The sequence below is a fragment of the Berghia stephanieae genome, chromosome 3 (assembly GCF_034508935.2).
Source record: "Berghia stephanieae isolate SIO BIC M18660-M18661 chromosome 3, UCSD_Bste_1.3, whole genome shotgun sequence".
Lineage (NCBI taxonomy): Eukaryota > Metazoa > Mollusca > Gastropoda > Nudibranchia > Aeolidiidae > Berghia > Berghia stephanieae.
Window position 1 is genome coordinate 65,239,270 of NC_088362.1, and position 22,402 is coordinate 65,261,671.

The window sequence follows — 22,402 nt, forward strand, 5'->3', positions numbered from 1 at the left end:
AACGACAGTTAACTGGTTAAGGAGAGCACTGCCATACTCTAGAAAAACACATATCTATAAATTTTGTCCAGAAAACTCGTCCTTCAAATACCCATCCTTTTAAAACGACTATCATCTTGGCAAAAACCCTCAAAAAGATGCCAGATGTGAGTTATTTAAATCGACCGATATTTGAGTTTCCTGGCCTATTTTTTTTTAAATATGTGTTTTTTCAGAGTACGGCAGAGCAGGCTTTGTCTCTACACTTCAGCTCACCCCAGTCTACTGACCGAGTCTACCGTAGAGGAGACATAAGAGCTAATCCTGCAATTATTTGACGCCATTCATTGATTCATTCATCTGTTTTCTGCCTTGCGGATGAGAGTGGAACTGTCCATCCTTGTCCACTCTTTAATGTTGTCGACCCAGTTCTTGTTTTGTGGATCTAGTTTTCTACCTCCTAGTGCGCCTTCTTCTTCTTCTTCAAGTACCAAGCCTGTGCCAGACATCGGTGATCATGGTACGCCATTCATCTCTCTGATAAGATAACCTCAGAAAACTAATATTACTCTTCTCTTTCTTTGTCACACAGCTGTTCAAACTATTCAAATATGTTTTTCTCGGTCTACCTTTACTCTTTTTACCTTCTATCTTTCCTGTGAGAGCAAAATGTTCAATACATTTATTATGTCGATTTAGGTGCCCTGAAAATTGCATTTGTCTCAAGTGCGCCTGATAATATTACATTGTTGTGACTGTGCAAGTCGCGTCGTGTCCCATGACCAAACCATGTGAGATTTTTCTTTTTGATCATAATTATACTTGAAATATCTTATAAATATCTCCTTTTATCAAAAAGTTGAGCACTAATATTTCATGGTTTTCGTTTATACAATATATATATAACAATATATATATATATAATGTGTGTGTGTGTGTGTGTGTGTGTGTGTAAATCTTTAAACAAAAAAAAAACAAAAGGAAAACAGCACCTAAGGCAAACAAAACAAAACATTAACAAAAAAAAAAAAAAAAGGAAAGGAAACAAAGCTCAAGGAGGTATAAAATTATAAACATGTTTATTAAATGCACATATTGGCCTATCTGGCAATACAAATTTCAAAGAATCACAATATTATTTCATTCACTCGTCCTCAGCTGGTATGAATTGTATGTAAAAGTGTAAAGCATAGTATAAAAAATAGTAAATGGAAATTATAAAAAAACGAGAAATGTATAAAAAAAAATAAGGTATTTATTGCATACAAAGATGTCAATATAATCTATTTTATTTTTGTTTCAAGCAACTCCGAATTGCATTTAAATCGGACCAATCAGCGGTTATTATATTGCATCAAATTGCAAGCAAATAACATCTCGTTCAATAGATCTCAGTGAGTGGCAAGTATTTGTCTTAACACAATTGTGGGTTATTGGAATGAGGGCTAAAACTAAAAACAAAACAAAACAAGAAAAAAAAAAAAAAACACCCCAAAACCCAACAAACTAACAAAGAAATAAACATGAAATGGCTTTCATGGTTACTTTCTGCCTCATATACATAAGAATTCTCCTGCAAATTTCGCGTGTCACCTCTCCTCTTTCAATACCAAAATCTAGATAGCAAAATGTTTACAGAACACATTAATTTCCTTCACCCATCGCCCCCTCCAAAAATAAAAAACATCAAAATAAAACATATAAAAACACCCGTCCCTAACTCAAGAATATGTTCATATTTTATACTGTTGTGATCAGGGGAGAAAATAATATAAAGATTAAAAAAAAAAAAAAAAAAAAAAAAAAAAAAAAAAAAGAGAGAGGGTAAAAAAAAAAAAAGAATTGGACATGACTATAAAAATAGTTTTCTCTCATGGCTTAGAGGTACGGAAAGAGCCAACATAAATTTGAGTTTGAAAATGATACACGTCTAGAAGTTTAAAAAAATATTTATAACTAGTAATCGAAATGATATTTTTTCAAACCCTTAATAACGAGACTTTAAAAAATACAATTATTGACAAGAATAATATCAGATCCGTTTGCAGATAAGAGGGCTAGAAAGCAAACCTCTTCAATTAATTTTAAAGACATTACAGTAAGCCCTACATTTGGTAGGTGGTCATTCTGGCACACAACTTTTAATATCTCAATTTATAGTGAGTTACTTTCGAAGAAAAAAAAGGCAATGAGAAAGAAACACAACAAAAAAGACGACTTGCAGTTCAACCATTACATACCCTCAAAATAATTTCCGATGTTAAAACTGATAAATGAATGCAGAAACCATGTCAAAAAGGATTTTTTTAAAAATGTCAATTACATGATCCGCCTACCTATGGCGATATTAAATTGGCAAGGCAGTTATGGAGAAAATTGCACTTCAAAGCAATGAACAAGATTCGTTACATTTTCAGGTTTTTTACCAATTAGAGAGAGAGAGAGAGAGAGAGAGAGAGAGAGAGAGAGAGAGAGAGAGAGAGTAGAAAGAGAGAGAGAGAGAGAGTAGAAAGAGAGAGGGTAGAAAGAGAGAGAGAGAGAAAGAAAGAGAGAGAGAGATAGAGAAGGGGGGGGGGGGAAGAAAGAAAGAGAGGGAGAAAGAGGGGTGGTCTGAATTTAATTATTGATTAAATAGCATCCAAAACAGAAGACATGTTTTACAATAAAATTGCCCCCATGGATTATGATGAATACCACTTAATCTATAGTTTTAGAACAAAGCGGCTTATATTGTATTTATAACAAATCATTTGTAATTGTTTATCTTTTAAAAATATGAAAAATCAGAACTTCTAAAAAGAAGATTGAAAATCAAACACTCGTCAACCACAATTTAAATGAAACATCATAACATGTACGTTAATGAAAGTAAAAAATGCATGACTATTGATTTTTAAATTACGACTGTCCGGTAAATGAAACAACATCCTAAATATAAAAATGTCTTTATCCATTGGAGTGTGTGACATTGTCTTTGTTTAGTCTCCCGACAACATCCCCTACCCACAACCAGTGCTAAGAATGGGCCTCTGTCAGTTGGAATACATCTGGCTCGTAATCCTCCTGGGCTATAGACTCGAAATGTTCTTTCTTCTGCTTACTATACTCTTCAATCTGGAATGGGAGGAAAAACAAAAGAAACACACAGATCATAGACTCAATCCTCCTGAACAAAGGAAAAAAAAATTCTCACGTTTTCCATTTTGGCCAAATAACTTTTACTTTATATTATTTGACTCTCGAAACTTGTCATAAAGCCTTTAACCTGACACGTCTCAGCAACGTCTTTAGTATCTCAAGTTTAATCATATTTGACAAATTAAGTCTCAAGATGGAACAAAATTGACGTCATTCAGCTCTTATTTATTGTTTTTAGACAGCCATTTTAATGATTAGTTTTTAATAAATTCTATCAATCAGACTATAAACATTCGCGGTTACACATTAGCTTTGAGTGTTGCTATGTTATATCCTGCTGCAGAGGTTGTAAAGATTTAAAAAAAAAACACATAGCATCAATATTAATCCATCGATATAGAAAGTAAACTATTCTAAGTCACAACAAGATTGTTTCCCCTTTTGCGAGGCAGTATAGTATCATTTTCATTGCCCAAGCAAATAAAGACGTCAAGAACGTTAGAATGAAAAAGAAAAAGAAAAAACCGTGCCTTTCTACGTATTCGCCATGCTATATATGCTTCAAAATGCTTCATTTATTTCCTCCCAGCTGGTAATATGGAACCAAATTTCCTGTAGAAGTCTCATTTCTGACATATTTTTTGTATTGGCACTTTGACATCATACGCTAGGTACTCATCATACTTGAATCGAATTGGCTCAGGTAAAATGCCAAGCGCCATAGATTTTAAATTATTTATTTTTTGTCAGCCAATGGCCAATGACACGTCAGATAGACCGCAGAGTAAACTACTCACCTCTCCCATCATCTTGGAGTATTCCTTGTCATAGATGCTCCCGTCCCTGATGTACTGTCTCCTTACAGAGTCCCTGTACGGATGTAGATGGGCTACCAAGGTCTCCCAGTTTACGTTCTCTAGACCTATCTCCTTGATCTGGCACATCTTCTTCTCGATGTATTCCACGGGGTTCTCTGGACGTTCCATCATCAACGAGCTTAGCAAGGATTCGAACAGCTGAAAAGATAAAAGACGGTGATGTGTCAAATTATGATTGGTGGTTCGGTAAATGAACTAAACAGATAGGAAAAGAAAGCTTCAATCGCAAGATGACGTATTGAAATGTGACCAACGGTCTCGAATTGGTTCATGTCGGGATGAAAATTATAGTTCTGAAAATTAAAATTTAAAGTCAAAATCCCTTTAACAAAAAAAAAAAAAAAATAATGTTAGTCCCTTGCAGTCATGTAATGCCATTCTTTCTTTTAAATAAACTTGAGCATTCATATAGCTCAATATCCATAACCTGTGCTCAAAGCGCTTTACAGGCAGTCCTTAGCCAACAGCCATAACGCCTGCAAGGCGAGAGTACAGGGTTTTCTTTCCGACAGAGACAACGCTGTTAATTGCCATGTACTTGTACTCATTTTACTTATGAGTAGGGTGAGAAAGTGTGGATAAAGAGCCTTTTCCAATGACTCAACACTGCGTCCTTAGAATGTGATTGGAACCCCAGAGGGCGAGTGTCAACCCCAAGACCATATGGCCGCACATTGCTTTAAAAAAAAAAAGCCTTACAGAACAACTCGGTCTTCATACATTTTCTGATGATAAATTTTCACAGGACTTTGTCCTAGAACTGAGTGCGTCCCATAGGCGTGGAGAAGTAATGAAAAAGGCTTTTTTTTATATACCAAAAGCGTATTTTGAGGTGCTAACCTTTAGGATTTGGGACTGAGATGATCTTAAGTTTCGCGTGGGTTAATATTTTCCAATTCGTTCCTGCAAATATTCAGGTGCCAATCCATCCTGACATTAAAAAAACATGGCATAATAAATGATATTCTATCCTAAACTACTATTTATTATTTTCACAGTGCCTTGTCATTTTTCTTATTATACACACGAAGTGAGACAGCGTGCTATTGTGTTTCGAATTATTATGTATGCACAGTATAATAATAAAATGTCGATTTAACATAAGACCTAATATCATAGTATTATTCTTTGTTGGTAAACGGTCCATTGTTTTCGTTTTAAAGGGGTTAACGGCGCTTGCGACACAATTAGGTCATTTCAACGCCCTTAAAAAGGAAGAAAATGGGATAGTAAAAAAAAATAATCACGAGTTACAATTGAAATCTCACGAGATGTAAGATAGTGGGAAATAGTTCAAAAAGGGAACAGATGTATATTCCAAGAGTACACCATCAGTGTACTTAGTTTGAGATCATCTTAGTCTCATCCAGACATAAGCACAGGGTTCCACTAAGAGGCATACACTCAAATGTTTACAAGCCATTACATGTTCAAATTAAAATAAATAAATAAATAATTAAATAAATAAATAAATAAATAAATAACGGAGAGATAATCTACAAGGGGAAAAATATCACCTTCCAAAACTATAAGGTAGAAAGACCCTAGAAATGGCATTTAAAAAAAAATAAATTAAACTTTAATTGATGTACTTTTATATTATCAATACATTGGAGGTAAAACATTTTTCAGCATGATTTTTTTTTGAATATGCAAATTAGGCATCCAAAATGGCCACCGTAAACAAAAAGTAAGAGTATTTTTTTTAACACGGTATCTCTTTTATTTATCATTACAATAGTTTCAAAATGTCCACATAGCTCCTTTAGAACCTGGTTCATGTCCTGAAAAAAATTGCATTTGATTATATAATATTTGTGTGACAGAAGATGAAATGTGCAAGTAGTACAATCCTGAGAAAAAAAATACCCTAATTACGTATACATGAGACCCACAGGTAGAAAAATATTAATTATAGAGACTTAGTTTTAGATTGGAACATAAAGTAATATCTTGGTAACTAGCATGCAACTTTTCATTTTGATATCATTAATAGTTAGTTCACAACTGTGGTTTAAAAATTGTAAGGTCCGACAAAAATGTGTATTTCGGAAAAAAAAGTAAAACGATACGAAAAAAAAATATATATAGTTTACACGCACTTCGGTCTTTCAGTGGCCCCCGAGATTGTATACAAGCTTCCATGCATTTTCCACTGCTAAAAAGTCTCCAGTTTTAATAGAACTTCACATGTTTAGCTAAAACATGTATGTTGATGGGGCAAATAAAAAGGTTGTCAGGACTCGATCTGAATATACATTCGTTCACCAAATGCTCTAAAGAATAAATACTAGGTCATATTTAGCGATCTGACAAGTTTTATTTTGTTTCTGAATGATGATAGAAGACCAAAAAAAAAAAAAAGAAAAAAAAAAAGCCAACAACATAAATCTAAAATTTGAAAAAAAAAGGAAAGAAATATTCTAATGATATCTCATGATCCAGCTATCTTTAGTGTTTCCTCTCAGCAAAGACCCCGGCCAGAACCAGGACAAAACCAAATAATCTCATCCCAAGGCAAAGACAGAAAGCAAGTTGTAAAACAGATACAGGGGGATTGAAGACATGGTAAGCGCCGCCATGCCCAATATTGGTTACTGTTTAGTTAAATATCCAGATATTATATAGCATAATTTCGCTTTAAAGCATGATAATTGAACCTCCCAGTGACCGTGCATTTAGATGGCGTGCATTGCAGTAAATCAGTTACAAAGTGGTGAAATCGAATCACACATGAGCCTCTAAAACAATTAACTACAAGTATACGCTCAATTACGTCGTTTTTTCTCAACATGCTTGACCTTAGTTCAGCCTTCGACACCATCGACCATGAAATTCTACTCAACAGGATGTAAACACGTTTTGGTCTATCGGGAACTGTTTAAACCGGTTCGAGTCTTATCTAAAAGGACGTAAACAATGAGTTTAAATAAGCGACTGGCGTGACACAGGGCTCGGTCCATGAGCCCATTCTTGTCAGTCTATATATGGAGCCATTATCTTATATTATTGTTTCCCATAATTTTCTGTACCTCTTCTATGCAGATTACTCTCATATTTATAAGTCTTTGTCTTTTTCTGATATAAATTACACAATTCAGCGTTTTCAAAAATGTATGATTGACATGAAGAATTTGATGGCTGAGAACAAACTCAAACTAAATGAATCTAAAACTGAAAATATTTTTATTGGCAAAAACACCCAAACAAAGCAATTAGAAATAAAAGTGATGCCTGCCGGAATGTCCGGCAGCCCCAGAGACCAGCGATTACATCATCCTCTTCTGACCAGTGATTAAACTTGAAGGTGGCTATGAAACAGTTCTAAGGGCGGACGGAGGAAGACTTTCGACTCTGGGTTGACGAAATGAATTTGGAGGTGTAGCCATACGCTACTACTACCACTACTTTAAATAAAAGTGAAGAGCATTTGTCTAAGCAGGCTAGGAATCTGGGGGTCATCTTCGATGAAAATCTATCCATATCATTCCATGTAAATAACATGTGCAAGTCTTTGAGTTTTGAAATCAAAAGAATATTCCTTGTCAGAAAGTTTTTAACTGATAATGTCACCAACAAATTAATGGTTTCTTTGGATTTATGAAAACGTGATTATTGTAACTCCATCTAGTCAGATCTCCCACTACATATAACTGGTAAATTGCAACGGATCCAAAATTCAGAACCCGTATTATATATTTAAAAAAAAAAAGAAGAAAATCCGACAATATCACCCACTTTTGGAAAACTTGCACTGGCTTCCTGTCCGCTATAGAATAAATAATAAAATTGCTTTATCATTCTTCAAATGCCTTAACAGTTTTCGCCCATTATTATTATTATTATTATTATTATTATTATTATTATTATTATTATTATTATTATGTTATTATTATTATTATTATATATTATTATTATTAATATTATTATTAATTATTATATTATTAATTATTATTATATATATACAAACATACCACTCAACACACACCAACACGACAACCATACACACAACACACACACACACAATACACACACACAACACAACACCAAAAACCAAACTATCTTGCTTCTCATACCATCTACTAAAATCGAAACAAATATGTTTTAAGCGAACGTTTAAAAATAGACAAAGATTCTTTTTCACGAATGCTCTGCGGTAAGGCGTTCCAAATAGAGGGTCCGAAATGAGAAAAGGATCTCATTCCAGCATTTTTCCGAATTCGAGGGACAACTAGTTTTGTGGAATCACTGGCCGAACGTAAGGGGCGGGGTTTTGAATATCTTTCAATTAGTTCTGAAAGGTAGGAAGGGACAGTACCTTCAAGACAACGATACACTAAAACACAAGCTTTGAATTTAATTCTTTTCCCAACAGGCAGCCAATGCAGGTCATGAAGTAGAGGTCTGGCAAAGTCGCACCTACGCTTCATGAATACTAGTCTGGCAGCGCTGTTTTGGACAATCTGAAGACGTTTCAGATTGTATTGCGAAACGCCAAACAACAGAGCATTACAATAATCCAATTTCGATAGTACGAGGGACACAACCAGGTGCTTGGTCACCTCCTCAGATATGAACCGTCTAATGGAAGCAATCTTTTTTAGTTGGAAAAAGAGAGATCTAACCAAATTATTAACCTGATGCTCCATCGACAGTCCAGAGTCTAAGAATGTGCCAAGGTTTTTCACTTTGTCAACAATTTGAATAGAGGCATCCCCCAACTTCAAATCTGTTTCACTTTTCCACTTCCTGTTCCCCACATACAGCACCTCCGTCTTATCATCATTCAGTTTCAGTCTGTTCTCATTCATCCATTTCTTAACACTTTGGATACAATTTTTACTATTGGCTGATACTTCTTGTAAATTTCTCGTATTGGAAACGCAGTACAATTGCGTATCATCAGCGTATTGATGGTAAGACAGACCAAAACTTCTGATGATTTTAGACAGAGGGCAACGTACAAAACAAAAAGAACGGGTCCAAGTACTGAACCCTGGGGAACCCCACAATCAAGAAAGATTTCCTCCGATCTATATTCATCCACCGTAATAATCTGTTTACGATTAAACAAATATGACCTAAACCAATCAAGCGCTGCACCAGACACGCCATAAGTAATTTCAAGACGTTTGAGAAGAAGATTGTGATCAATAGTATCAAAAGCAGACGATAGGTCAAGCAAATTCAGCAAAGAACATGAACCATTGTCTATAACAGAGAGGAGATCATTAACAACCCTAACAAGTGCGGTTTCCGTCGAATGATGTTGCCTATAAGCAGACTGAAATTTTTCTTCAAGACAATTATTTTTAAGATGAGACAGTAATTGTTTCAAAACAAGCTTTTCTAAGATCTTAGAGAGAAAAGGAAGATTAGAGACAGGGCGATAGTTTTTTAAGTTCTCTTTATCGAGATCAGGTTTTTTCAAAAGGGGTTTGACATGAGCAACTTTGTAAATGTCTGGTACAGCACCTGACTGCAACGAATTATTAACAATACATGTAAATGGTGTTAAAATTACATCAATGCATTTTTTTAAAATGGCAGTATTTAAGGGGTCTAAATCACAACTTTTAGTTGGAGACGACATAATGCAATCACATAAGTCAGCTTCAGTAATCTTTGAAAAATGTGTTAATGAATCACCATGAAACGTGTCAAATGTTGTATGGATCGATTCAGACGAGAGTTCTTTCCTGATGGTATCCGTTTTTTCTTTAAAATATTGACCAAAGCGAGTTGGTAGATCTGCACGATTGATTAAAGATGGGAGAGCTGGTTGCGTCTGTTGTCCCAGCAGTTCCTTGGTCAAGGCAAAGAATTGTCTCGAACGTCCCACGTTTTTGAGGCTTTCTTCATAGAATTTCTTTTTGGCCCTGAAATTGACGGCTTTTGCATCATTTCTAGCCGCATTTATTATTATTATTATTTATTATTATTATTATATTATTATTATTATTATTATTATTATTATTATTATTATTATTATTATTATTATTATTATTATTATTATTATTATTATTATTATTATTATTATTATTATTATTATTATTATTATTATTATTATTATTATTATTATTATTATTATTATTATTATTATTATTATTATTATTATTATTATTATTATTATTATTATTATTATTATTATTATTATTATTATTATTATTATTATTATTATTATTATTATTATTATTATATTATTATTATTATTATTATTATTATTATTATTATTATTATTATTATTATTATTATTATTATTATTTATTATTATTATTATATTATTATTATTATTATTATTATTATTATTATTATTATTATTATTATTATTATTATTATTATTATTATTATTATTATTATTATTATTATTATTATTATTATTATTATTATTATAAGAGGTTAAACGCAATCCATCTAAACATCAGCCTAACCGGTAACAATGTTATTAACTCCCCCCCCCCCCCCCCAACCCTCTCGAAAAAAAAAAAATCAAAAACAAAGAAAAATCCATTCCCTCATACCGATCAACGGCCAGAAGTTATTGCCTCGATTGTAATCAACCAATCTGCTGACATAATCGCCGCCATAAGCGGCACCACCAGTCACTTGTCCACCGCTAATCGGATCAGAGGTTCTCATCGATAGTCTAATATGGTTGGTGATATCGTGTAACTTGTCGTGCTTTACTATCTACATAGTTGTGATTTATTTGGAATAAAGGAGTGCTTATCTATATATTCATATAGTATCACCATATATACGTATTGCGTGTCTGGATGTCTGCCTTTAAGTGTGTGAGTGTTGTGTGAGCGTATGCCCGTATGTGTGTGTGCGTGTGTATGTGTGTGTATGTGTGTGTGTGTGTGTTTGAGGCAGTCGTGCTTGTTTGTTGCTCTAAAGCGTTTTTTTTTTCTTTCTTTTTAGTGATAAAAAAAAAACAAAATGCCCTTTATTCATCTCCAATGCTAATTTCTTTGTTATGGTCTGGAATAACCTTGGCGTCAGTCACATCACAGTGCAGCACCGCAAATAGAGCTTGGCCGAGGTGACTTGCTCATGGCCACTGACCACACATCCCGGAGGGGGATCGATCTCGGTGCCTTCTGGGTGTGAAAAAGTATCCACTCCATGCTAGGCTATGCCACCCTGAGCCCAAAAGCTTTTAGTAGTTAAATGGCGATTACGAAATTATTAGGTCATAGAAAAGGGAATCTATTAACGGAAAAAGAATTTAAAATCAGTGATTGCGACGATTTAGCATTACAAACAATAGGCAAAAAGATATACAAAGACAAAAGCAAATATTTCATTGAGTGATAATAAATAGCAATCTATCCCAGTGTGTCCTCTGCATTGGACCACCAAAAGTTGCACACATACTGCGTACAGATTGTCTGTATTGTATTAGACACCGTATAGAGCAGTATAATTTGGTGCCCCAAACGTAAACAAGGGTCTAGAAGCACATGGCAAACCACATGTTCCTGTCTTGACAGCTCAAGTTCCAATGTAAATTATAGAAAAAAATAACCTTTAAAATTTGGCTGTTAGGTGGCAAAAGAAACACATATTCATAAATACTCGATCATGCATCAAATAATGTCTAGATATGGATATTTTATGGAACAAAGGTAAAATTTATCAAAAGTTACAGTCTATCTATTTTTAGACCAGAGCAAATTATTGCGCTGGTGTGAACAAGACGAGAATTATTCGGAGCGTGGTTTTCAGAATAATTTAGCCTTATATTATTATTTCTGCAACTGTTAGATTTTATGTAAACATATTTTCAATACTGAAAGTGTATTGCCTACAACTCAAACTACAAAATTGGGAGACCTATATTGTGCGTAAATTATTCCGGTCCCTAACGAAAATCACTAGCAACTTGTTATTGTTTACGTTTGGGGCACCTAATTTTACTGCTCTATACTCAATCTTTAAGAGAGACGATATATCTCACAGAAACACATTTAAATACTCTAATCCCCATCTTTATCCAATTGCGATACAAGACCTCAGCTTGGGTTCGGACAAAACCATCTGGTCCCAATTTTGGACAAGAATATATTATAACTTCTTAGAAAGCAGCATTTTCCCACCTGTATGCTATAATACCGACATGAACTTATTTATATTATATGTACACGTCGTATAGTACACAGAAAACTCATATACACATAAACATGTGCGCTAACACAGATACTCCTCCCACAAAAATAATAATAATAATAATATAATAATAATAATAATAATAATAATAATATAATAATAATAATAATAATAATAATAATAATAATAATAATAATAATTATTATTATATTATTATTATTATATTATTATTATTATTATTATTATTATTATTATTATTATTATTATTATTATATATTATTATTATTATTATTATTATTATTATTATTATTATTATTATTTATTATTATTATATTATTATTATTAATTATATAATAAAATAATAATAATAATAATAAAATAATAATAATAATAATAATAATAATAATAATAATAATAATAATAATAATAATAATAATAATAATAATAATAATAAAAACAAAAACGAATATAAAATTTTAAATATCGAAATAAAACAAAACAAAAACCAAGAACGTTCAGCTGTCATGTTATAATGTAAAACTGTACATTTGAGGTTCAATCTATATTAAACTATAAAATTATAGAGAATAAAAAGGTACTAAATTAGGGTGATACGAGAGAAGAAGAATGTTTGTTTGATTGTGTGAAGGAGTGAATGAGAGAAACAGAGAAAGAAAGAAAGAAAGAAAGAAAGAAAGAAAGAAAGAGAGAGAGAGAGAGAGAGAGAGAGAGAGAGAGAGAGAGAGAGAGAGAGAGAGAGAGAGAGAGAGAGAGAGAGAGAGAGAGAGAGAGAGAGAGAGAATGTAATCGTTCTTTGATGAGGTAGATTTTGTTAACAGCTCTAATTTTTATCATATCATTTTTTTTCAGAGTTCTAGTGAGTGTATCAAGCAGTTAGAAACACGTGACCAATCGTCTCATAACGGTTTTCTATCGGGGTGAACCTAATGCTTAAAATTTCAACCTATACATTTTGAATTAAATCAATAAATGTTTTCATGGGGGGGGGGGGGGGGGGGGGGGGGATGAGGGTGAGTTTTGCTTAGTAACTCTTTAAAAATCAAACTCAAATTTTCAAATCATTTACATCATTTTAAACACTCAATTTTCTCCATCGAATTCATCCTGACGTAATAAAAGGTAGACGCGATAGGCTACATACATATCACCTGCAATATATAACTGACTACATGTAGTTGTCCTCATTATAGTGTTCACTGTTCGGGTCACACAAAGGGACAGAATCAGTGACAATCCCATTCCCCTAATGAATTGGGAGGACACTTCCTAAAGCCACCAGTTGCAATGATCAATTACACTAGTTACATAGTTACAGAGGCGTGATCAATAAACCGATACCGTGCGGTACTATCTTTCAATAAGACGCCAAATAATACAAATATTATTTGGTAAATGATCAATAAGAATGACCAATTTTTATTGTAACAGTTAAAGTTTTTTGTTGTTGTTTTATTAATGGAACTTGATTACTTACAAGAGTAGAACTATTAGTGTTTTTATTGGAGTGTCCGATATCAATGCTGTTATGTTTTGTTTCGTTTTATATTTTTTTTTTAATCTGTAAAGGTTCTGATAAAATAATGCCGAGAGCGGGGCTCGAACTCTGGTTCCCTGGGTGTAAGTGCAGCTAACTGGCCATCGGGCTGGCCATCGGCTTATTGATGATAAAGAATACCAAATGATTCATAAGGTGCGTAGCGGTGCGAAATAGAAAAAGAAGAAGAAGAAAAAAAAAAAGAGATCGCAAGACAGAACTATGAAGGACACTACAACAATGAAGTATATTGGTATTGGGTGCCACCAGTCCGCGGACAGTCAATTTGATCTCCAGGTTGATCAACAGTGTCAAAAGCAGTAAGTAGATCCACCCAGAAAACTTCGCATCAAAAATACGCCATCAATACGTATCTATCTTGGTACATAACTTAACATTTCTGAAGACTTTGTAATGGTGTTTGTTTGCTGTACATTGGATTCTATGCTGATTGCTGGTAGTTAGTATATTATCATGGTGGAGGCCAGTTACTCAATTCAGTCTGTTACCGACAAGCTTTTCAATAATTAAAAAAAACAACAAAATAACGATTTGAAGGCTCGAGATTGGTCGGAAAATTTGTAAGTTGTCAGGATTTAAAGTTGACTCATTAATGTCCTACTATTGCATTTTCAAAATCTAGTTGGAAACTCACCAAATTTTAAACTTTCATTAGCAATTGATGAGATTGAAAGTTTGAAGACATCGTTAATAATTTTGTTTGCACGTGGGCGTGCGTGTGCATGTTTGTGTCTGAGTTTGTGCGTGGGTGTTTATGTGTGCGTCGTGCCGATGTTTGTATGCATATGAATAAAGAAGATGACTTAAGTAGAAAGGAAAACAAATTTAAAAACAAACACACAAAAAACCAACAAAAAATAAACAATCCCCCTACCCCAAAACAAAACAAAAAACCAACAAACAAAAAAAGCACAAAAAACAAAACAAACAAAAGAATAAAACAACAACAAAAAAACAAAACAAAAAAAAAAAAAAAAAAACAAACCAAAAAAACACAAGCATATCCCTTGGTCTCATCACCCAAAATGTAACAAAAAAATATTAAAACCCTTCAAACACACAAACAAATCGAGAGATAACCAGCATTATTCACAAGAAAAGTATCCCCTTCTGTCTTACCTGTGGTATCCGGTGTTCAGACAGGTATCTTTTGGCCTGTTCTCTCGCTGAAGCAGACATGTCTGTGTAATTCTAGTTAGGTATACAGCAGTAGAAATGTCTCCCAGTTTACTTTAATCGAAGCTCCACCAACAGAATATCACTCCTGCTTTACTAGAACACCGAATATCTATACTGTCTTTTAATTAAAAACAAGTCCTACTTCACTGACACAAAGAAAACCAAAACAGTTATAATGCTTGAACAAAAGCCAGTTTGTTTTGGGTCAGATTGTGACCTATTTAAAAAAAAATAATATTAGATATTAGTATCCCGACAAGTCAAAACTGACCATTATCCAAACACGAAAGTCGTCTGAATTATATAAAGATATTTTTTTAAAATGTCATCCGATTTTCTTTGTTGTGAGTTCTTGTGTGCGATCCTCTATGGGTCCTCTCAATTCATCGATATCATTAAAACACTTACAGACAGTAACAGGCCTATTGATGACTTGAGTCCTGGCCCAAAACTAGTCCAATGGGAGAATGGAAGCTAGTACTGTGACGATTTATTGAAAACAGGTCTGAAATAAAAATAATAATGGCAATAAAGGATTTATCATGCAGTGTCGGGAGGCGGAACATTAATACAATACAGCCGTACACTGACAAGACATCATTTTCTCATTTTGACCAGAATTGTATTTTTGTTTTGTTTTTTTTTGTTTAATTATTATTAATATATTGAAATACTTTAAATATAACCTCAAACTTGTGAGAATTCTCAAACCGGAAACTTCTTTACAATTTACAGTCTTTTTGAATAATTGAGAGTAATCTTAATCGATCATGAAGTAAAACTTTCTGGCCAAACTAAGAAAGAGACGATTTGTCAGTGCAAGGCAGAATAATGGGAAATAGGAAATAATAAACGCAGCAGACTACAATAATTTTATGCATGATCACACACTGGTCTGCTTCCTAATAGATCCCAAGCAGAGTTTGACACACCCCACACCTGTATTAATATAAAGTCATGAAACTTATTCATGAGGTTGTGAGGTAAACATCAATAAAATTGAACAAATATTTCGTTCATCAATACATGTAGAAAATAAAATAAAACAAATTCAGGTTAAGTCTATTAAGTAACATAAGTAAGCGCGAAACAAAGGTTAAAGGGTAACGAGATAATGAGATGTGTTGAAATTAACTCTCTTCAACACCATAATACTCACAAAACATTTTGAAAAATCTTGAAAACAAAAAAATTGAATGGGTAAAAACTGATTAAATTTATAACATTTAAATTTGTCTGATAAATATTTTAATGTCTATTGTCTATCAAATCAATGCTGTCATTGTAAGTGTCTGTACGATTAATTGTGTCAATGTAAATTGTAATCTGAGTTTATTTTTAAAGCTTTTTTGATTAATTTAGGCGATGTTCAATTACTTTAGTAATGCCTGTTTCAATAACTTTGTAATTTCTGTCAAACTAATGACGTAATGCTTGATTCATTTTGCATTGTTTGTCTGATATGTTTGATTGGTTTTGTGATGGTGTTATATTAATTTGTAATGCATGTCTTATAGTCTTATCAGTATTCTAATGACTGTTCTATAAAATTATAATGTTTATTTGAATACTTTTGATGTGTCTCTTCAATAAATAATGTATAGTCTATGGTAGGGTATATAATTTATGTCTGATTAATTTTGTATGACCTCTGTCTGATAAAATATGCAATGACTGTGAGAATTTCTATGAAACTATATCGATTCATATCATAATCATTGTCAGCTCTGTAATCTCTTGTATCACTGTTTATATGTCATTGTCTCTCATAGAACACATGCAGTTACCTACATGTATTCAACGCTCTTCCTATAAACCCTTATCTATCCTGATTAGCTAATCCCGTGGATATTTATGTCAATGTTAGGATAAGTCTAACCACTTGACAATCGCTCAGTCCGAAAGAACGTGAAAGCTATAAATTGATTTGATCATATTCCATGTAGAGGGTTTTGGTACACACATTGAGGCTGGACCAGAGACTTATTAACACTTTGGTGTGATTATATAAGGACGTTGTTTGAAATTTAACACCGGTTTCTCCGTTATCTCTTCACCTCTCCCAACCGCTTTCTGTATTCCTCCTATGGATTAGCTTTTCTTCTCTCAACCTGTAACCTCTCCTATTCCTCCTCTCTCCTCTTCTTCTTCTTCTTCTTCTTCTTCTTCTTCTTCTTCTTCTTCTTCTTCTTCTTCTTCTTCTTCATTCTTTCTTACTAACTTAATTCTACCCCTCCTTCCTTTCCTCTTTCCATATTCTTTATTGCTATTGCTATAGATCTCAAACTGTTATAATGACCTACATCTTTGGTCTATTCTTTATATATCACAGACTCGTTTGGTTTGTATTGTTTGAGAAACAGTAACATTTAATAGCATATTAATAGTTTTGATTTGGTGTGTGTTTGTTTGTGTGTGTGTGTGTGTGTGTGTGTGTGAGTGTGTGTGTGTAAGAGGATGGCATAATTACCTGCTTCAGGAGTTTTCCAGATCCTTCTGTCAACTCACCACTCAGCATTGTTTGTGTAGCTCGGTATAATAGATTTTGTGACTTGGTAGATTGGCAAATATCATATCCAAAGACAGGAAGAAATTATGGTTTTTGTGCTTTTTATTTGACGCTACATTAAAAAAAGATGGATAAACTTTGGTACAATAGGCCCCGAGGCACTCCTTTCATCGTTATATCCTTTTTGTTTGACATTTTAATGATTAGCTTTGGGTTTAAATTTTTACACAAATTTCTCCTCTGTTGGCAACTCTTAATCCCCCCCCCCCCCCCCCCCCCCCCCCCCCCCCCCCCCCCCCCCCCCCCCCCCCCCCACACACACAATTCTCTCTCTGGGTTAAAAAACAAAACATTGTAGTATTTGTTCAAAAAAATATCATTCAAAATTATTTGAAAGTTTGAATTTGGCATCATCTTGCAGCGAAGTAATCAAGTGGTAGGACGTTTACCTTGATTCAAGTCCCGCAGTGGGTTTAGCTTGTTGAATCCTTGGAAAAGCCTTTTTACTCACATTTTCTCACTGTACTCAGGTGTAAAATGAGAACAGGCACTATGTCGTCTCTATTCCAACATGTTAATAGTTAAGAGTTGCTGTTGGCTGGGGACCTCTTGTAAAATGCTGTTAATTATAAAATTTGCTAATTAAAAAAAAAATGAATGTCATCAAAAGGAAGAAACAAAAACATTGTAAAAGCACTTAAGAGCAATGGAAGGCATCATACTAATGGGACATGTGACTACTCATCTCTATCTCTTATCATGTCCGAACGATATAGGTGTCAAAAATTAATATTTAAAAAATAGCAATCATACTATTGAAAATTGAAATTTTTGTGAAATAAAAATATACTTTCAAAACATCAATCTCTCTTTTCAAATTTCATTGTTTAGACCCAAGCGTCAATTTTCAGCATTTAATGCGACCCAACATAATAACAGATTGGTGCGTACCAACATTATATCAAAATATACTGCACTCCTCTGATGACCTGAAAAACATTACTTACAGATCATTATCCAATTATCAATTTATTTAAAATCTATTCAATTACATTTATAGATGCTCGCTCCCCCAATTTAGAAAATACATACAAGTAATTTTGTTGAGTGTTTATCACTATGACAAAACCCAAAAAAAAGAACAAACCGAACAAACAATACTTTGAGACATCCACGGACAAGGACATTTCAAAATATAGTGATTTCATCCACTGCCCAGATATGAACATTTTTTCTTATTCAACAGATTTTTTTTTCTTCTTTTAATTTAATCTCTCTGAATGCCTTCCTTTTGATCTCATCGACAAGTACGCCTATTCTTTAAACCATGGATGACCAAATTACCCACAATTTTCTTTCTATAATTACTATTCATCTGGCTGTCAACTAGTTAATCACATTAATGCAAAAGTGAGCAAAGGTATCATGTGTATGCCATATTTGCATGTATTGTTTTCTTGTTTACTGACAATCGAGCACTTCAGTAGAAATGAATTAAACAACAGAGATTTATCTACTCCCATGTCCTTATAGATCTGAATTTAATAGCTCAAATATGTAATATCTTTATGAACACAAAGCTAAAATAAACCCTCTGAATAAAAAAATAAATAAATAAAACACAAGTAGATGCATGAATTATCATTTGGATACAAATGGTGAGCGGAACAATTTGACTGAGATAAAAAAGATGAAAATCCAGAGAGCTATGACAAAATGTGTATTTACTGTTAACCCTGAGATCTTTATTGTAATGATGAAGCTGTATGTAGATGATGACTTTTCTTTCTCTTATATTTACTTGTTTTAGCATAAGGTGGGGAAAACAACATATAACAATCATGATGTTCCCCTTTATTCTCTCCGGTGAAAGTGATTATTATTTTTTTTTTAAACAAAAACAAAAAAACTAAAAGAAACATGAAATATTAATATACATATAGTACTAAAGGCTACTAAAGAAAAGAAAAAAATCTTGAGAAGGTATAGAAAATACAGAGGAATCGAATGAGAGTGCACAGCATTTTTAGAATGGTGATCCATGAATTTTAAAACAAGAAATATGCATCGAAATAAACATGTGATAAACAAATGGCCAGCTCTATTTCTCCAAACCCTCAGGAAAATAAACGTGAACTCTATTTCTCTGAATGGTCGGCTAGCCTCCAGTAGGTGGTGGGTTATGGATGTGATGTTGATGCAAAAGTAAATGCTCAAACAGAGTGGACAGGGTATTCTCATATATAATCAAGCTAGCGTTTTTTAGGCGCATTGTTAACAGACAGATTTTATAAAAAAGTTGTGCTATTGCGAAAACTCCATGGTGCATTCACTTTTGCATAAATCTCATAAATAACCAAAAAAAATCTTGAGAACGGAAACCGATCAGAGAAATAGAGATCCGGTTTATTTTCCCGAGCATTCGGAGAAATAGTCACTTCGTAAACAAAAAGTCTAGTTAAAACCAAATTCATGATAAACCAGGATGAAAAAATATCTTCTTGGCAAACAATTAAGACAAATAATTGAGCATCCTTTTAATTTCTTAAAACTCGTGGGGTATAATTTCAGTCCCAGTATGTCTTCACAGTTATGAACGAATCTAAAATGGGTACCAAGAAATCAATATGAGTTCCTTTTACTCTCATCACTGACATTATATCCTAGCGTTTTCAACTCCGTGAGCAGGAAAAACAATACTATTCAGGCTTCATTGAAGATGAGAATAAAATCTGGGCAACCTTTTCCTTATTCCCAGGAATAATGAGAGCCTGAAAAGGATGTTGAAGGTCTGTGAAGAGGACTCTAAACCCACATGCAACATTTGTATTGGTTGTGATTTAAAATAATATCTCCTTGATATTTTAATTCTAGCACCATGAGCCTTGTGCAGTATAGCAATATCAAAATTCGAAAGCAGCCAAAAGAGTTGCAAATAATTCCTGGTCCATAGCATGCATTGCATGTAATTTTATTATGAAAGTGAACACAACATCAATCATAAGAAAAATAAAGCAGCGTCTTGTCACAGTCTCAGCACCACAATTAAAAACAGAGAGGTGTCTACACTGATTTGAAACTATGTCGGGAACTTTTACCTATTACTTACTGAAAACAAATAGACATCTACCTTCATTCTTTATTCAATTACACACCACTGACCACCACTAGATATCACTACAGACTACACTACACTACTCACTGACAGGGACGGTATTTCATGAATGGCATGCCGGAGCATTGAACTACACATAAATCGTGGAAAGGTAATACAACCTAAACATAGTTGTGTCTTATATTGTTCAATAAAGACCTGATAACTGAATCCAATCATGCATACCTTCAATACACAACGAAACCCCTTCCAACTTGTATTATCTTTCAATGGGGGGTTGATCCGTAACCCCAAATTATTGACCCCGTTGCCATGGCGCTTTGATGCTATGGACCTTCTTTTATACAACTTGAGAGAAATACTATTTTATTATTTGTTAAAGTGGTAACCATTTAGTGTGTAATGGCACATTACCTTGAAAAAATTGGCTTGTCAAATTGTTTATTTTTGGCAACTGGTGAAGATTAAATTTTTGAAGAGTACGGGCAGGATAAGTGGAAGTATATTCCTCCCACGAAATTTGTTTGTAAATAGATCGATACGCCTATCCACACATCGAAAAGGTTGAATGCTATTTAACACGCATTATTTCTAGTTTCACTTCCGCAAAACGGTAAACAGTGAGTTCGTTCGTTTCTGCAATTTTGTAGGTGAGAAAGTTGCATCAACTTCAGTATTAATTTCAATTATTTTGTATGTATGTGACATAACCTTCAGCAAAAACGAGTGGAATTTTAATGTAGAGGGTCTAGAATGAATCTATCTCTTTCATGAAAACTCTGCCTTGTCTTTTTGTTTGCTAGACGTTGATAGAGCTCAAGGAAGTTCTGGAAACGAAGTTCATCTTGAGCGGCAGAAGCATCAGTGTCAGTATCAGTTGAGTAATCAGTTTCCTGAACCTGCTGCTCACACCTCAAGTTCAGTTATAAATTAATAACATTCAACCATTAGCATCAAAACAAAAATCATCACTATGAAAATATTTCTGCTTAGAATCGTAGAATGATAAGAATGCCTCTGATCAGCTGAATTATTGAATCATTGTCATTGTCACTCACTCAATGACAATGTCAATAACAGTAACAGACAACGATGGACGATTATTCCCAGACAGTAATGTCAATAAGAAAAGGCCAGGCTTTTTATTATACACAGTCACACGGCAGAAAATAATTAATGCAAAAGGCCTAACTCTAGTGAAAAAAATAAATAATCTGGAACAATCATTGTTACAATGACAATGTCAGTCAGTTGTAATTTGTGTCCCAAGAAATCAATTGATATTTATTAACACTACACTACACAACATGAAAGTAAACTTGTTCAAATACCAAATCCAAACTGAAAACGTCAAACTGGCAATTCCACTTTTTTTTTCAACCTCAGTTAGAAACTTGTTAATATGAAATCGGTTCATATTCATAGAGTCCAACCATCATTAAATATTTCACTACCTACCCACCTGGGTATGAGTTCATCGTAGAGGGCCGGTGGCCCATTTATGGTCTTTGGATCAGTCTCCACCAACTTGTGGAGGTCAAAAGGCTAGCTTCAATGGGAAATCGGTGCTGTATTTTAGATTTTGCAGGAAACTGTCAATTTGGCTTTTAAAGCTGTTTATATGCTTGGCGCTGTCTATTTGGATTTATTTGATCAAAATATCAAATTTGATGGATTGGATTATATACCGTTGTCCTGAATAGATTTTCACATCTCGTTTTCATGATAATAACTAACTTACCTGAAATTGTGTCCAACAACAGCATAAAATATAAGTAATTGTGGCTCGTGGAAAAAAAAAAAATTTCTCTATTTTACTACACTCCAGCACCATTTCCTCGAACTCCGTGGTACATTCAAAAACATTCGAGGAAACCGTACTTTGCCATAACGTTTGATGAGGAGAGGGGGCAGTA

General features: G+C 33.6%; 2 protein-coding genes across 13 annotated transcripts in view; one reads left to right on the top strand and one right to left on the bottom strand.

Annotated features, from left to right (window-relative positions):
- Positions 1-1,041: 1,041 nt before the first annotated feature.
- On the bottom strand, positions 1,042-20,830 carry LOC144968215 (F-box and leucine-rich repeat protein 13-like). 2 transcript variants are annotated; one of them, XM_078906345.1, is made up of 4 exons: positions 20,712-20,830; positions 14,803-15,367; positions 3,915-4,133; positions 1,042-3,093 (listed from the first exon to the last, which is right to left on the bottom strand). In XM_078906345.1, exons 2-4 carry the CDS (start codon positions 14,860-14,862, stop codon positions 2,995-2,997), a joined length of 378 nt encoding a protein of 125 aa, XP_078762471.1. In that variant the 5' UTR covers positions 14,863-15,367; positions 20,712-20,830; the 3' UTR covers positions 1,042-2,994. The 2 variants fall into 2 exon arrangements, with proteins under 2 accessions (XP_078762471.1, XP_078762472.1); XM_078906346.1 differs by having other exon boundaries at positions 20,574-20,715.
- LOC144968213 (inositol polyphosphate 5-phosphatase OCRL-like) overlaps positions 20,787-22,402 on the top strand; it is a 40,914-nt gene continuing 39,298 nt past the window's right edge. For 2 of the 11 annotated variants that reach the window (XM_078906339.1, XM_078906334.1), the window contains exon 1: positions 21,086-21,136. The gene's annotated coding sequence lies outside the window, so the exon portion shown is untranslated. Of the gene's footprint in view, positions 21,368-22,402 lie in introns of all 11 variants that reach the window. The other 9 variants (XM_078906335.1, XM_078906340.1, XM_078906341.1 and 6 more) reach the window with 8 other exon arrangements.

Excerpts from the sequence above, each read along its gene's own strand:
- LOC144968215 (XM_078906345.1), bottom strand. The coding sequence starts at position 14,862 with ATGTCTGCTTCAGCGAGAGAACAGGCCAAAAGATACCTGTCTGAACAC. Across the intron at positions 4,134-14,802 it reads CTGAACACCGGATACCACAG|CTGTTCGAATCCTTGCTAAG; the intron begins GTAAGACAGAAG and ends TTATCTTTTCAG. Across the intron at positions 3,094-3,914 it reads ACTCCAAGATGATGGGAGAG|ATTGAAGAGTATAGTAAGCA; the intron begins GTGAGTAGTTTA and ends CTCCCATTCCAG.